The 15141-nt window shown below is 40.5% G+C and overlaps 1 protein-coding gene across 1 annotated transcript in view; it reads right to left on the bottom strand.

Annotated features, from left to right (window-relative positions):
- Positions 1-5939: 5939 nt before the first annotated feature.
- The window catches only part of UBE3D (ubiquitin protein ligase E3D), a 111040-nt gene continuing 101838 nt past the window's right edge, over positions 5940-15141 (bottom strand). Inside the window, exons 9-10 of the mRNA XM_021712366.1 lie at positions 7000-7138; positions 5940-6086 (exon numbers count right to left, since the gene is read on the bottom strand). Of these exons, the coding sequence (XP_021568041.1) occupies positions 5940-6086; positions 7000-7138 (286 nt within the window). The remainder of the gene's footprint in view (positions 6087-6999; positions 7139-15141) is intronic.

The following is a 15141-nucleotide window of genomic DNA, read 5'->3' as shown; positions in this document are numbered from 1 at the left end:
CTCAGCTAATAACAGGACCTCAGTCCCCAAAGCCCTTAGACAGTCGCTGGGAAGGACACATGTCTTCCTGCCAGGAAACAAAACAGGGAAAGAGCAGAACACTGTAAGTAAAAGTGCTGACAGCAACTTCTGAGAGGCCAGTTCTACACTGAAACATATCTGAGTATATACTGTCATGGATAAGCACACATTAAAAACACAAATAAGAATTACTCTAAAATGTCAGTACTGGTTATTCCCAGGGGTTTTAATTTCTTTACATTCTTCTATATTTTCTGATTTTATCATAAAAATGTTTTTTTTTTTTAATAATTGGAAATGTTGCCTTAAAAAGTAATAATGGCTATAATTTACGCAGAGATGAACATGGAATGCAGTAGACAGATGGGAACATTTATATAATGCAATGTTTACAAGTAGACAGAAAAAAGAGTACGGAAATTAAAACTTTGTTTCCTGTTCACTATAGCCCATTGTTGCTATTCCTGTGTAAAATCTCCAGGCCTCTGCCTATGTGTTTAGAGGAGATCCTATAGATTAAATATATATATATATTTTAAATGTTCTTAAGTTTAAGTCACAACTTCAAGCTTCTCTACCATTAAAGCTCTTCACCTGAGATGCCAACAAATGATAAAATGACTGAATCAGTGTTTCATATGTGATTTTGTTTTCTTCATCTCCTTTGATACGTATATTAATAAGTAATAAAAAGGTAGATAGATGGGAAAATTATTTGTAAAACTGTTAATTTCCAAATAATTAAGAAGTTAAATATAAGAATCTATATAATGGAAATAATGAAAATTTAAGTATCAGTGAGCTTCTTAGGGTTAAAATCAAGCTAAATACAAGTAACATAACCAGTGGAGAACTTCCTTCTTGAGAACAGCAGTATATGGGTCTCTTAATCAAGACATTTCAACTGCTTCCCCCTTCCCCACTGAATAGTGCAAGATTTCAAGAGCATCTAGAGTTGAGGAAACAGTCCTGGCCAATCCTAATTATCAGGTGGTGTGGCAGTAGATAAACTCTACCAAGCTTTCTATTTCTTCTTTTCTATATATTTCTACCATATTACTAAACCATCCAGCATTGATCTACAGTTGTAATCGGATGAGCTCAACTTATTTTCCAGGATCCATGATGCTTGAGAACGTCACGCATACTACTCCCATGCTTAAAGGCTGTGGTTCTCTGGAGGATAACGTTGTCAAAGAGGGCCATTGGACATTTTCTCTGGCGTAATGGTCATGAGGTGGAAGATAGAACAGACTCGGAATCAGAAGACAAAGGCTCAAAACCACATTTTGGCCGTCACATAAGCGTGCCCACAGCACTTAGCTCTCTTCACCTTTAAGACCGGAGTTATTGCGAGGATTTTTGAAAGGATAATAATAATGTTTGTGGGAACATTCAAATGCTTGTAGAGTGGAGTCTTCAATTTGTGGCTCTAGGCCCTTGAAAATCCCATCCACACAGCTTGGATGGCCTAGAGCCGCTGGATGGAGCTGGAGTTAAGGAGGCACGGCGTGACAATGAACAGAGAGGATTCCTCCACTCAGCGACAAAGGCTACGGAACACTCCGACCCTGTCTTTTTTTTTTTTGATATTCAAAGATACAAAATTTTAATTATTCGGGGCTGATACAATATCTTTTAATTTAAAAGGAGACAAATCCTTGTGCAACTTTTGTGGTTTTCTTTTAAGCCGCATGCCTCTATGATCTGTTTAAAGAATAATTATTAAAATATATACATAAGAGCAAGTCATAAAGCTGCACCAACTGGATCCTAGATCCTCTGTCCCCAAGGGCAGCCCATAGCCCTATCTTTAGTTGAGGAGAGTTTCCAAGGAAGACTCCTCCGGGGCATTCGCAGTGGGAGTCCAGCTGTAAGTTAGGAAAGAAGCAGAGCTGAGCCAGATGGTTGAATCTATTAGCAGAACTTTTTGCCACGTTACTGCTTAGGGACATCGTGTTTAGCGTGATGAAACCCAACTGAATAAAACTGGGAACAGGTGCAAGGTAAGAAGGCTCTGCTCAGTCAGGGACTTGCTGGGCCTCTGGCTGGTTCCGTGTGTACCAGGGCATTAAAGGTCGATCACACTCCTGTTGTGCCATTCTGACCAGAAAGGGAAGCATGTAGTCACAAGAAGAAACGGTATCTTCTCGACAATCAGCTGCCAAAGCCGCAGCGCCACTTCTTGCGGAGATCAGCAAGGCTGCCGCTGAGAACGTGCGCGAGGGCCCCTGCCTTGGCCATCTCCATCTGCAGACGGTGCAGAACGGTGTCTCCCCTTCTGTGTTCCGCCGAACATCAAGCCCATGAAACGGCCCTAGAGACGTCTCCTTGATATCAAGGACATTTGGGAAATAATGTTTACTACAGTCCTCAACTAGGAGGGTCACACTGCCCCTTAAGCAATGCCAAGCCCTAAAATGCCATGCAGTTAAAAAAAAAAATCTAACGTTGTTTAATCCAATTTATTAAAAGAGGTAACATTCCCTGATAGTCAAAAATGGGGGTTCTGAAGCCAAGTTTTGTACCTCCTATTTCCCACCTACTAGTTGTGTGAGCTTGGACTAGCTGATCTCTCTGGCTCAGTTTCTGTACCTGAAAATGGGAATAATCATGTACCTTCCGCATGGTGTTGTCATGAAAATGAAATGAGTAATAAGTGCAAATCATTGATAGCAGTGCCTGACACACAGAAAGCATTAAAAAAACAGCTGTTATAATTTGCCTTATTATTATATGATAATTAACACTTAATTACTTTTATAAAAATCTATCTATACCCTAAGGAGGCCAGGTCCCATGGAATAGAGAAATCCTAAGTACAGAAAAATCCCCTTTCGACCTGAAGAGAAGTCAACATCCCTGGCAGCTCAAAAAGCACAACAAAGAAGTCAGTTTCAGTTTCCAGTTAACCTTCTTGAGTGTGTGTTTCCTTACCCATAAAAATAAGACCATTGGACTAGTTAGTCCTTCTGGCTATAACAGGCTAGAATTTTAGGAAAAGGGCACTGTTACCAATAAAACCAGCAGTCCTTGTCCAGTCCTGGTTCCAACTTGGTTGTTTTTAAGGGTCTACCTTGCAGAGACCTTATTCAGATTTAAAGCTGACATTGCAGGACATCAGGTTAAAGCCGACTGCTGCCCAGCAAGATGGATATGGAAATGGCCCTGAGCCGCCTCACACCAGGGTTCTGAAGAACACGGAACAAAATCAAATGGCACAGCAGTGGCAGTAGCAGGCTGCAACCTGCGCTCTCCAGAGGACAGACACCTCTCCTGGCACCTCCAATCCCCTCTGCCTTGGTCTGTGGCATCAAAACTTGGGCGTCACTCCCGCTTTCCCTGCTGTGTTCTCCGGTGTTCACAGGGAACTCCAGCCTATACACTGATCACTCTGCTTGTCTAAATCTTGCTCGCTCTTTCTAAGGGCTGAACTCTTCTTTATGGCTTGCTCTTTTGTACAAAGCACCAGGCTGCGATTTCAAGGCAGACACCTAGCTGTGCTCAACCTTGTTTGTGCATCTTAAATCCAGACCTTACCTGTTGAGTCTAGCACTGTCCCAAAGAGAAAGGGCTGCTGCTTCTGCCCTGGGTGTATACTTCTCATGCCTCTGTGCTCCTCAGCTCTGCCTTTTAGATTTCTAGAATGTTCCATGGCTGCATCAATCTGCATTTCCACCCATCCAGCTATCCAATATTTGTTAACTGCTTCCTACATCCAGGCACTGTTATAAGTTCTGTCCACACAACAGTGAACAAAAACAGACATTCTCCCTGTTCTCGCTCAATACACATTTTAGTAGAAGAAAAAGGCATATACGTTAACAAGATCAAAGAGTGAAAAATGTTACAAAGGAAACAAAACAAGGTGAGGTTACAGAGTAATGGTGATGGGGAGAAGGGGAGTCAGGTTGGACCTCTCCACGGAGGGGAGATCTTAGCTGAGAACTGAAAGAAAAGAAGAAGCCAGTCATGCAAAGACCTACTGCAGAAGACTCTCCTAGTGGCAGATAAAACTGTCAGGACACAGACCCTATGGCCAGAAGCAGCTCATGACAAGGAGGGGAAAATCAGGCCAGTGTGCCTGGAACAGAGGGGGTGAGAGGGAGAGAACAGAAGATGGGGTCAGAAAGGGAGTCTGCCTGGCCTTCCAGGCCAGGATAGGGAGTTTGGATTTTTTTCATTGCAGCAGGAAGCCACGGAAGAGCTTCAAGTAGGGAGTGATATGACCAGAACAGTAAGGACATTCCTCTTCTTGGGGACGCTACAACTACAGCATGTGCTTAGCAACGTGTCAGTGATTCTCAGCCAACATCTACATCCTGCTGGTTCATAGCCGGACCTGGAATGTTAAGGTACTGTAACACAGTAGAAGCCAGAATGACAACAAAAATCTCCAAAAGAGATCCCTGTTGGTCTGAGAGAAATGTGCCAGTGTGCCTTAAGAAGTCAGAATTTCACATGTGTTAATCGCGCTAATGAATAAGACAAACCCTTCCTTTTGGGACTAGGCAGTGATAACAGCTCAAGCAGGAGTAAGCCTAAAAAGACAGCATTACAGAAAAAGCAGCATTGCTCCCAGTGATTCAGTCTGGAAAGTCAGAGAATTGGAAATGTAAAGATGGTATCTTGAACAAGTGTCATTCTGCTATTTTACAGCTCTTGCCAACATAGCTCTTAAAGAAAGTGTACATGAAAGTGAGTTTCCAATTACAAACCACTGCTAAACACAGGCAAAATTAGCAGCCCCATTCCTTGCCATTGTAATAAATGATTAGGCAGGTGTTAGAAAGATGAAAAAGCAGAGCATCCCTTTCTAATCCTGACAGGCGCCTTTCCCTTTTCCACTGATTCTTTATCTTGAAGCGAAGGCCTGCATAGGGAAGCCAACTCCTGGTATGTCCCTGATAAAAATATCAGGGACAAACTCCAGCAGACACTGTTCACAAGACTCTGCCCAGTTTCTCTGTACCTTTGAAATCAGCAAAGTATACGTCCCTCTGACAATAATATTCAGCAAATGGACTCTCAAACTAGATGACAACCACCACCCATGGAGAGGGACATTCAGCAATTAACATCCACACCACTCTGAGAGCTCCTCTGGCTAAAGCTGCTAAGTGTACACTAATGCCACCACCAGCAGGCCAGGCTTCACTCACCCATGCATACCTGACACTGAGACCACATCCTAAAAGGGGGTAACACCTCCTTGGTCTTAAGGGGAAGAAATGCAGATTGGCCCTCCTCTCAAATCTCTCATAGTCGGTTTAGATTACCCTTTTACTTCTAATCACTTTAAGGCCCCTGTTGAGGTTACTTTGTAATAAAATTATTCTCAGGTTGCCTCACACATGGATGACTGTCCTATTTCCTCCAATATGCCATAAAATCCTCAAAATCAGACTCATTTCTCTTGCTCCCCACTCACAGATGATATAAAAATTTCAAAGAGTTTATGAGGGAGGGAGCGAAATAAAAAATAATTGTTTCCCAGCTTCTCTCCCCAAAGATAACCACAGTTAAGCTTCCTGCATCTCCCTCCATAAACGTCTGTGGACATTCATAAACTTTTGTGTTACTCAAGCCAATGAACAAAACTTAGAAGAAACAAGGATTGATACACAGAACTTGGAATCATTTCTGGCTTAAGGCAGCAGGCAAATAAGGACAAATCACCGCCAAGCAAGGAAGGATTCGGGTGTGAACATCCCAAGGAGATATGCCTGCCTCCACGCACCATTCACAGTCCACCAACCCGAGGACCTCAGAGAGCTCAGCAGTGGGTGGCAGATGGCGTATCCCTCGCAGAGGTCTGGTGAGTCCAGTTCAACCTCTGACCCACTGGGTATTCCCTGGCCAACGCACTCTATTGCTCTAAATCTTAATCTCCTCTCCACAAAATGAGAAGGTATCCTTTAAGGTTCCTTGCAGAGTCCAGGATTGAAGCTGATGGAGGAACGAAAAATATCAATGGGATCACGAAGGCCAAAGACTGAACTCTGCAGCAGTACCCAAGGCTCAGAAACAGGAAGAACAACACAGGGTTCATTCTTGTAACGGACCTCCAAGAGAACAAGGACATAAGTTATATTGGTGCAGTTATTTTCTATCAGTTTCTTGAGATAAAATTCACAGGAAGATCTACATGTCTTGTTTTAGCATATAACAGGTACACCAAGCAATATACATGACTCCCCAAGTTTTCTCAAGATACAACAGCAACCTTCAGAGGTAGAAGAAACCCCTGTTTATACATTTCTCAGCAATGTATGCAGTCTTCACAAGCATCAGAGAGCTCGTGATGATCTCCCCATCATCAAGAGTCATAGATAAGCGCAATTACATTCAGTAGTTACAGGGTCACAACTTAAGCCACCAGTTAACCTCCTAATTCTCATCTGCCACCTCATTTGACAATTAGCTGGTTATCTGGGAGGAGGGGTCTTCCTACTGGTTAGTCGTGAGTTGTACTAGGAGCACAAACAAATATCCAGGAGAGTGGGATAGTGGTAAGGAAGGGGTTGTGAAGAGAGAGGGAAATGGTACGGAGAACTGGCAGGGTCCCGTCCCTGTTAAACATCCATTTGGCCATCTGACTTCAAGCCAACAGCCGCAAAAACCACAGAAATCGTTGAAAACTCTGGCTGAGGGCAAACCTGGAAAAAGCAAAGTGGCATTCACACGTGTCTTTGCCAGATCTTCCTGCACTTCTACCAGAGCCAAGAAAGATGGGGTGAGAGGACGAATCCTGGAGTTAGAGAGCTCCTGCTTCTGCCATGGCCAGTTGCCCAATCCGTTTTGAGCCCCCTTTTGTTCCTTTGTTTAAAGAGAGATAGACAAGGCAAGATGTGCATTTTGCTTATTATCGTTCTCATTTTATTTCCATGGGCAATCTCCTGGGAAAGACAGGATCCTTGAGAAGCAATTCAAAGTGAAACAGAGAAGTCACACCCTAGAGAATAAGCCATTCCTTACCTGAAAGGAATTCATACAGCGAAGGGACAAAGGCAGCATGGCAGTGTTCCTTGACAGTATCAACAGCAGCTCCAGGCAAGTTGCAGAGGGCAGGGTGAGGGTGTGGACGCTGATGTCACTTTCCCAAGAGCTGGCAAGCCTGGAACACACCAAGGTGGGAACTTTCATAAATGCATTATCATAATTATTTTAAAAATCTGATATAGCAGAAGAAAACTTCTGGTTGCAAGAGAAAATAGCTAGGTACAAAAAGCAGAAATCAAATATATTAAAAATTCACAGAGTAAACGTACAAGACATTTTTCTAGTGCTGTTGGTAGAGAGCAGATAGATTAGGCATTAGGCGTTTTTTCAGGCCATCATTTCATACTCACAAGTATGAGTCACAGGAAAGGCAGTCTTATTCGTGGGGGACCTGCTGGGGCTAGGGGTGGCAGGGACTAAGCTCACACAATGGATGCTTCCTATGCTCGGTGCCTTGTTCTACATGTGATATATTGTTTACCCGTAGAAAACTAACAACAGGAACTATTGTTATCCCCTTTCTATCGCTGTGAAAACCGTGTCTGAGCTGGAGAGGCTGTTAAGGAACACCTAGCTCAGTGATTTTGCAAATTTTTAAAAAGTGAGAGAATCCTTTTTGTCAAAAAAGTCTCGTAATGGCGCCAACTTACAATACAAATAAAAGGGAAGCTGCTCTATCTGAAAGGGAATGGCTGGCAGGAGGCCTCCCTTCATCTTCCAGAGTGGCCTTGAAGCATTTCTGCTATATCCTATGGAATTGATCTGAAAATCCTTTCATTTGAGAGATCAGGAAACTGGGGGCTAGAAAAGTGAAGCCATGTGACTGAGATGAGGCAGATGTGTAGAAAGTGATAAGGCTGGGGGTAGAATCCTGGTTTCCTGACTCCTCATCCAATGCGTACAGTGAAGGTTAAAAATCAGAACAATAGTTATGAGAAAACACAACAAGAATAGCGTGAGTCTTACGATTTCCACTCTTCTAATTTACTTGAGGATCCTGCCTGATCCCCTGTCAAAGTGTCACTGTCTTAATTTTTAAGGAGAAATAGATATAAACACGTATGTATTTTCTTGCCATTCCGATAAGCTTCTCTCTGCAAAGCTGTCTTTACTCAAATCAGTGGTGAATAACGCAAGTTTGGGCGGCATCAGCAATTGAGCGCATAACGGATTTCAGCATTTTCTATGACAAGTCATGGCAAGTGGTTTCGATGTCTCATCAATCAGGCTGCTTGCCATGCTGATACATTCCTGATGTGGGGTGACAGGGATGACACTCCTGTGAAGCATGTGCCTATTAGCTGGACTGGAGTAAGACTCTCACTCTCCTTAAAGTGGTCTGACTTCAGTGCGCAGGAGGCAGAGACCACCTCCAAGTCCCCTTTTAGCTGTTAGTGGGCTCTCTTCAGTTGGATCCAGAAGCCAAATTGACACCACACAGATTATCAAGAGAAGGCACACACATTTTATTAGTTTTACACGTACACCGGGATTTTTGTGAGAGTGATGTCCAAAGAAGTAGCCAAAGCAAGATGCTTTTATACGTTTTAGACAAAGAGCAATACATTTGAGAAGAAGTGACAGACAAAGAAAATTGGTTGGGGGTGGCAAATTTTCTACAGGAGTCACTAGGGGATGACATATCGGGGGGTATACAACAGGTAGAAGACATGGGTTGCTTCATTAGGTACATTTCTTCAGTCCACTGTAGGCCTGGATTTCCAGTCTCCAGTTTCTCAACCTGCTACAGCAAAGACCCCTCCCTCCCAGGAGAATCTCTGCGGTTTGCCGCAGGTGGGAAGAAACAGGTCGAGCTGCTCTTTCTGAAACCGCAACTTCTCCAGTGTTTTCAACTTAAAATAACCAATACACCAAACTGGCATGTTTGGGGAGGGACATCTTTTACTTCTTCGTCAGCAAGGGCACAGCTAAGTGTTTCTTCTGTGTCTTAAAAATTATGATTTTACTGACTGTCTCCATTATTCTTTCTGCTTTTACCTGGTATTCAGCATTCCTCTGGAATGGGAATTAAAATGCTGCTGTCTTTTCAATAATATGGACTTGGCATTAGTTCAGTGGCTCCAAGCTCACTCCGCCCATGCCCCTTCCTCCTGCCCTATGTAATCCACATCTTTGCATCTCTGAGTAGCACTCAACTACACACTCTGTGTCGTACATACACTATTCTCTGGGCCTGGAAGTCTGCTATCCTTCCCAGAGAATGTCTACGCATCCCGCTAGACCAGGGGTCCCCAACCCTGGTCCTGTTAGGACCACACAGCAGGAGCTGAGTGGCGAGCAAGCAAGCAAAGTTTCACCATTAGTTGCAGCTGCTCTCCATTGCTGGCATTACCGCCCGACTCCACCTCCTGTCAGATCAGCTATGACATTAAATTCTCACAGGAGCACGAACCCTACTGTGAACTGCATAAGCAAGGGATCTAGGCTGCATGCTCCTTTTGAGAATCCGATGCCTGATGATCTGAAGAGGAGTTGGGTGGTGATGCTAGCACTGGGGAGCAGCTGCAAATACAGATTAACATTGGCAGTGAGGTTTGACTGTATATTCCTCTTCCCTATTCTTGGTCCATGGAAGTTTTCTTCCATGAAACTGGTCCCTGGTGCCACCTAAGTGTCATTTTCTTGGAGACGTTGTCCTGTGTCCCTTAAAAGAACTACTTGCCAAGTACCACACCTACATATATTACTACAGTACACTGCCCTACTAGCCCTGCCCTGCTAGTATTCTTACTTAGGATGTGACTATCTCTCTAATTCTTCCTGGATCAGACATGAGTGGATCCCTCTAACTTTCTAGCCTTATTTGGAAATAAAGATAAGAAAATAGCCTCAGTGTGGCTTTTCCACAGACACATTCAGGTATTAACCCCTTGCTGGCTAAAAGAAATACCTTTTGTTCCCCACTTACATTGGTATGTTAACAAACAACTTAAGTTTTCAGTATTTATACCCCTAAGCCCTGCCTACTACAATCGGGGTCACTAAAGCTATTTTCATGCCGAATCCTTTTTTTAATAAGTGTGGTGAAAAGGCTTTTGCTTTTCTGAATTAGATCTCTTGCAGAAAAGGCCAATTTACACTGCTCTAGATTGTGCATGTCCCTTAGAAGCTCATCTGTGAATCTCCAGAACCTAACTAGGTCCCCACCATGCTTCAGACCTTCCCAAGATGAGGCGAACACCACAACCTAGAATGGGGCCTGCTGGAGTAGAGTGCATCTTCAAGATAGGCACCCATCACTTTCCATGACTCTTTTGGCAGTAATATCTTTGCAAGAGGAAGGGAAGTTGGCATGTTATACAAACAAATATTTAAAACACGGAAGTATCTTAGTTTATTAAAACTGTATCATGTATGTGTATGTAACTGTATCATGTTCTCCATAACGCAAATCTTAGTTCTTAGGCTTCTTCTGACTCTCGTTTATCCTCTGCCTAACACATCCTGATAGCAGGTCAGGCACTTTAGCCATATTTGTTGTCTCTAATCCCACAAAAGCCTTGAACGGCAGGCATTGTTCATCCCATTTTAAAGACAGCGAAAAGTCAGAGAGGCTAAGTGCTTGTTCAACATCACACAGCGAAGGGTGGAACCAGGATCCAGCCAGGTCCGTCCAAAGGCAATGCCTGTGCTTGCCCCCCCATCCCACACTGGCACCACATTCTAATCCTCTCCAAGCAAACGACGTGTAGGACCTTAGTAACTAGATCTGCTCAGGCCTATTTCCTCTGTAAGTTAACTCTACAGCTTGCAAAATATGCAGGTAAGAGTATTTTCATCTTTCTGTAAGAAGTCATTTGCCCGCTCTTAAGATGTTATTTTATATATATAACAAAACTTGACCAAGAAAAGTAGCAAGATAAACACGGAAAAATACTCACACGTTACAGCAAGTGAAAACAGCCATATGGTGAGAAAAAGAGATCAGGAGGCAATACGTTCAAGGTTATTCTCCACTACAGAGAAATAGTAATCTGCTTTTACACTTTATTTTTTAATTGTCCCAGTGTTATTTTTATACTCAGAAACAAGATAATGTTATGCTGTTGATGTAATTTCTCATGCAGACAAGGAATGTTTAAATGCTGCTAAACAGCTATGGCGTGTCTATCAAAAAGGACACTTCAAACAGGAATTAAGATACATTCACACTGCCTTGTGACTCACCAGCAAGTGCTCTTGGACAAGCACTGTGGAGCCTGGCTTCCTCATAAGACTTTGGAGTCAGGTACATAACCCATCCAGGATGTCAAACTATCAAAATTTGTACAAAAGGACATTATTACACTAATGATGACAATAGTTGTAAAAAAGACAGTAGTAATACATCTTATTTATCTATGTCTCTATGTAGTTACAGGCATTTTCATGGAATGTAAATTCAACACAGGCATTTTAAATTTAGTCATTAAAATGTTCTGTGATTTAAGAATTTGTATCCCAATTGAAATTCATAAAGGTAAAGAGTGTTATCCTGATCACAGAGTCAATAAGTGGTAGAAAAAACCCTCAAGCACAAACCTTTCTATCTGAGTCACCTTCTTTTCACAAAGCAAAAATATATTAGACTTTATTTAGCTTTTTCTATCTAAAACAATTGAAAACCTAAAGGCAAACAATAGGGTAAATTTTAGGCATATTCATTTTAAGATAATTGTAGGACCTTATTTTTGAAATTAGACAAATCAACTGGGCCTAATATGGCTCAAATTCCTAATATTCATCCTGTCCTTTCTATTCCCACAGTATATTTTTCATTAGTCCCAGGACTTTTTTTTCCCTTTTGTTAAGATTTCTAAATTTTCTCTGTAATTTTAATCATATAAAACATTACTTTAATCACATGAGGCATTCATACATATGGACAAGGACATTAATAAATAAAAAAATGAAAACAGCTGTGTAGGAGGGTAATAATTATGGGTAAGTTTCTCCCAAAACAACAGGTAGTTTCTTTTTTTTTTTCAATTTAGGAAGAAAAAAATAAAGAAAAGAGAAAAATGGAAAGAGGGAGAAATGCCTTGGCATACTTAATATTCAACTGACCCTAAAACAATACAAACTCATGATGTGGACTTTAGGACAAGGGTTGACAAGCCAGAGGCATCACTTGCAACTATCTGCCCATGTCTTGAATATCAATACAAATGTCTGTTGATGTAAGCATTTTAAAAACATAGGGCAGAATCTGGATTATTTCTGGTATTTCCTGTAAAGACATCATAGACTATTGGACCTAAATCAGTAATCTTTCACTATAAATCAACAAGAAAAATACTTCAAAGGAAATAATAAACTAAACTTCATTTGAATCCTGTTTCCGTGATTTTTAAAGTACCGGGATAGGAAAAGCTTTCCTAAGAGACCAGAACTATCAGTCAGGTGACCTTAGTCTAAGAGAAGAAAATACAAGCAGAGGACACACCATCCTTATTTCTGTATGTTCGCCTCATCAAAATTCCCTAGGGAAGCAACTATGGCTTATTTATCTTGAAAGAGGCAATGAGAAGGGGAAAAAAGTCACTTTCTATCACATCTAACAAAAATGGTGAAATTGAGAATGAATCAAACCAATCTACACAAAAAAAAGAGCTTGAAAAAATAGAAAAATGGTATAGTCTTCTAGGAAACATAGAGGTTGTTTAATGTAAAAGAGGTTAAAATGACAAATAGAAATGATATAACAATGCTACCAAAATTAAAATATTTAAAAGAAGTTCAACTTATTGTGTAAAGAAGAAAAAGTACTAAGTATGAGAGCTTAAAGATAAAAATATTTAATTTAAATCTCATGTTTCTCAGATGTTTGTAGACAATTTGGACTCTTCAGCCCTAGAAGTACCTAAGAAAGCAAACAGCCTATTAAAGATTTAAAATACTATGACATTTACATCTATAGATTTTAGATACTCAATTTCAAAGCTGTAAGAATGATAAACCAATTTAAGCTCTCAATATATCAAAACAAATGATCACAACTTAGTGAAAGAATCATTATAAACACTCAGCTTTTAATACATAATTTGCACAAGGAATCAAAATTTCAAAAATTCTTATAAACCACTCTCAAGAATATTCTAAAACAACTAAATGTATTGGTATGTCTGTTTTGATAAGCCACTGACGTCTTATTATTCACTTGCTTTGTCTGCCCTCAAGTCAACTGCTCACTAATAATTCCCTCTCTCTAATGGTTACATAATAGTACAGGCTGTGTATGTCCACAATTTATCTTAGGTATCTTTTCTCCTAACTTTTTCCCCCTGCTATGAATAATGATACAATAATAATGTCTTTTCTTATATAGTCTTACATTCTGGTACTATGATTTGTATGAAACAGAGTCCCAGAAGTTGTATTATCAGGTTGGAGAAAATATACATTTTTAATTTTAACAGATATTTCCAGAATGTCTGTGCCAGTTTACATTTTCACAACTATTCACAAAATACTCTTTGCACTTATACTCACACAAAGAACAAACTAATAGTTTGAATTTTTTCAAGTTTGTAGAAGTAAATTTATTCTGTGCTATTCATTTGGTTTGTATTTGCCTAATTCTAATGAACTTGAATTTGTTTTCAAATATTTGTTGGTTGTTGGGATTTGCTTTCTGTGAATTACTTTTTTTTTTTTTTTTTTGAGTTGGAGTCTCACTCTGTCGCCCAGACTGGAGTGCAGCGGCCGCTCCCGGCCACCGCAGCCTCGACCTGCTGGGCTCCGGCGATCCTTCCGCCTCAGCCTTCCAAGGAGCTGGAACTACAGGCACACACCATCACGCTCAGCTAATTTTTTGATTTATTGTAGAGATGAGGTCTCGCCAAGTTGCCCAGGCGGGTCTCGAACCCGCAGGCTCAGGCAATCCACTCACCTCCAGCCTCCCAAAACGCGGGATTACAGACTGAGCCACTGAGCCTGGCTGCTTTATTAAATTTTATTTTCAAATTTTCATTGAGTCATTTGCAGGGGTGCCTCACTGTACAATTCCAGGAATGCTATCAATAGCCTTAGTGAATTATTAGGCCTTTTCTTGTCAGTTTGTAAGCAATCCTCAAAAGCAAATTATAAATGGCAAAACACAATCATTGCAATTGAAATCAGGACATAGACAGGAATATTCATTTTTGTCATTACTGATTAACATTTCGTTGTAAAAGAAGTGTTAAAATTAACCTGTTGTTTCTTGATAATATGAATGCTTTACCTAGAAAGCCTGAGAGACCTGTTTAGAATAAGAGTAAAGCGAATGTGGCTAAGATAATTCTGTACAAACCAAGAGTCTCTCTGTTCCCCAGGGCAGGGTCAAGGGTAGGGTGGAAAGGGTGTCTAAAAATAGTAATGAAAAAGTATTTGTCTCTTTTCTAATAGGAACTATAACTATAAAAATATTCAGAAGTAAAAGTTAACAAAAAAGACAAAAGACTCACAGAAAGTAAACTATACAATCTTACTCAAGGATAAAAAAGAAGGTATGAATAAATACAAAGATATACTTATTATCATAAAAATGCCATGTGTACCAGAATTCATATTTTAATATAATACAATTTCAGTTAGAATCCCAAGAAAGTTCGTTTTCATCACAACAGGATAAAATAATATCACTAAGAAGAATAAATGCTTCAAATGACTATGAAAAAAAGGAATGCTGATGGGTAAACTTGTTTTCGAGATATTAAAACATATAATAAAACCAGTCTTATCAAATCAATAAGCTGTTGACATTGTAGACATATCCAACAAGACAGCATATCAAAAATACACCCTAATATTTGTGAAATGCCACATATTACTATGGTATTACTCATAACATATAATATTATAATTCAAAGAAGGAAAAGTAGACTATTTATCAAGGGTACCAGTTAAAGTAATCACTCATTTGGAAGAAAATATATTAAAAAAATTTTTTTTAATTTAAAAATTGTGGGGTACAACTCAGGGTTAGGAATACAAATCTTCATTGTGCAGGTACCCGTTGATAAGGTACTCCTTCCCCAGGCAGTTTCCAACTTCTGCCAATCCCACCTCCAAGCCCCGCCCCCATGCTCCTGTAGTTTCCCACTACTTTCAATCCTTTTTTTTTTTTTTTTTTTT

The sequence above is a fragment of the Carlito syrichta genome, unplaced genomic scaffold, assembly GCF_000164805.1.
Source record: "Carlito syrichta isolate Samal-C Ts95f unplaced genomic scaffold, Tarsius_syrichta-2.0.1 Scaffold303211, whole genome shotgun sequence".
Classification (NCBI taxonomy): domain Eukaryota; kingdom Metazoa; phylum Chordata; class Mammalia; order Primates; family Tarsiidae; genus Carlito; species Carlito syrichta.
This window is presented reverse-complemented; position numbering and strand designations above follow the sequence as displayed.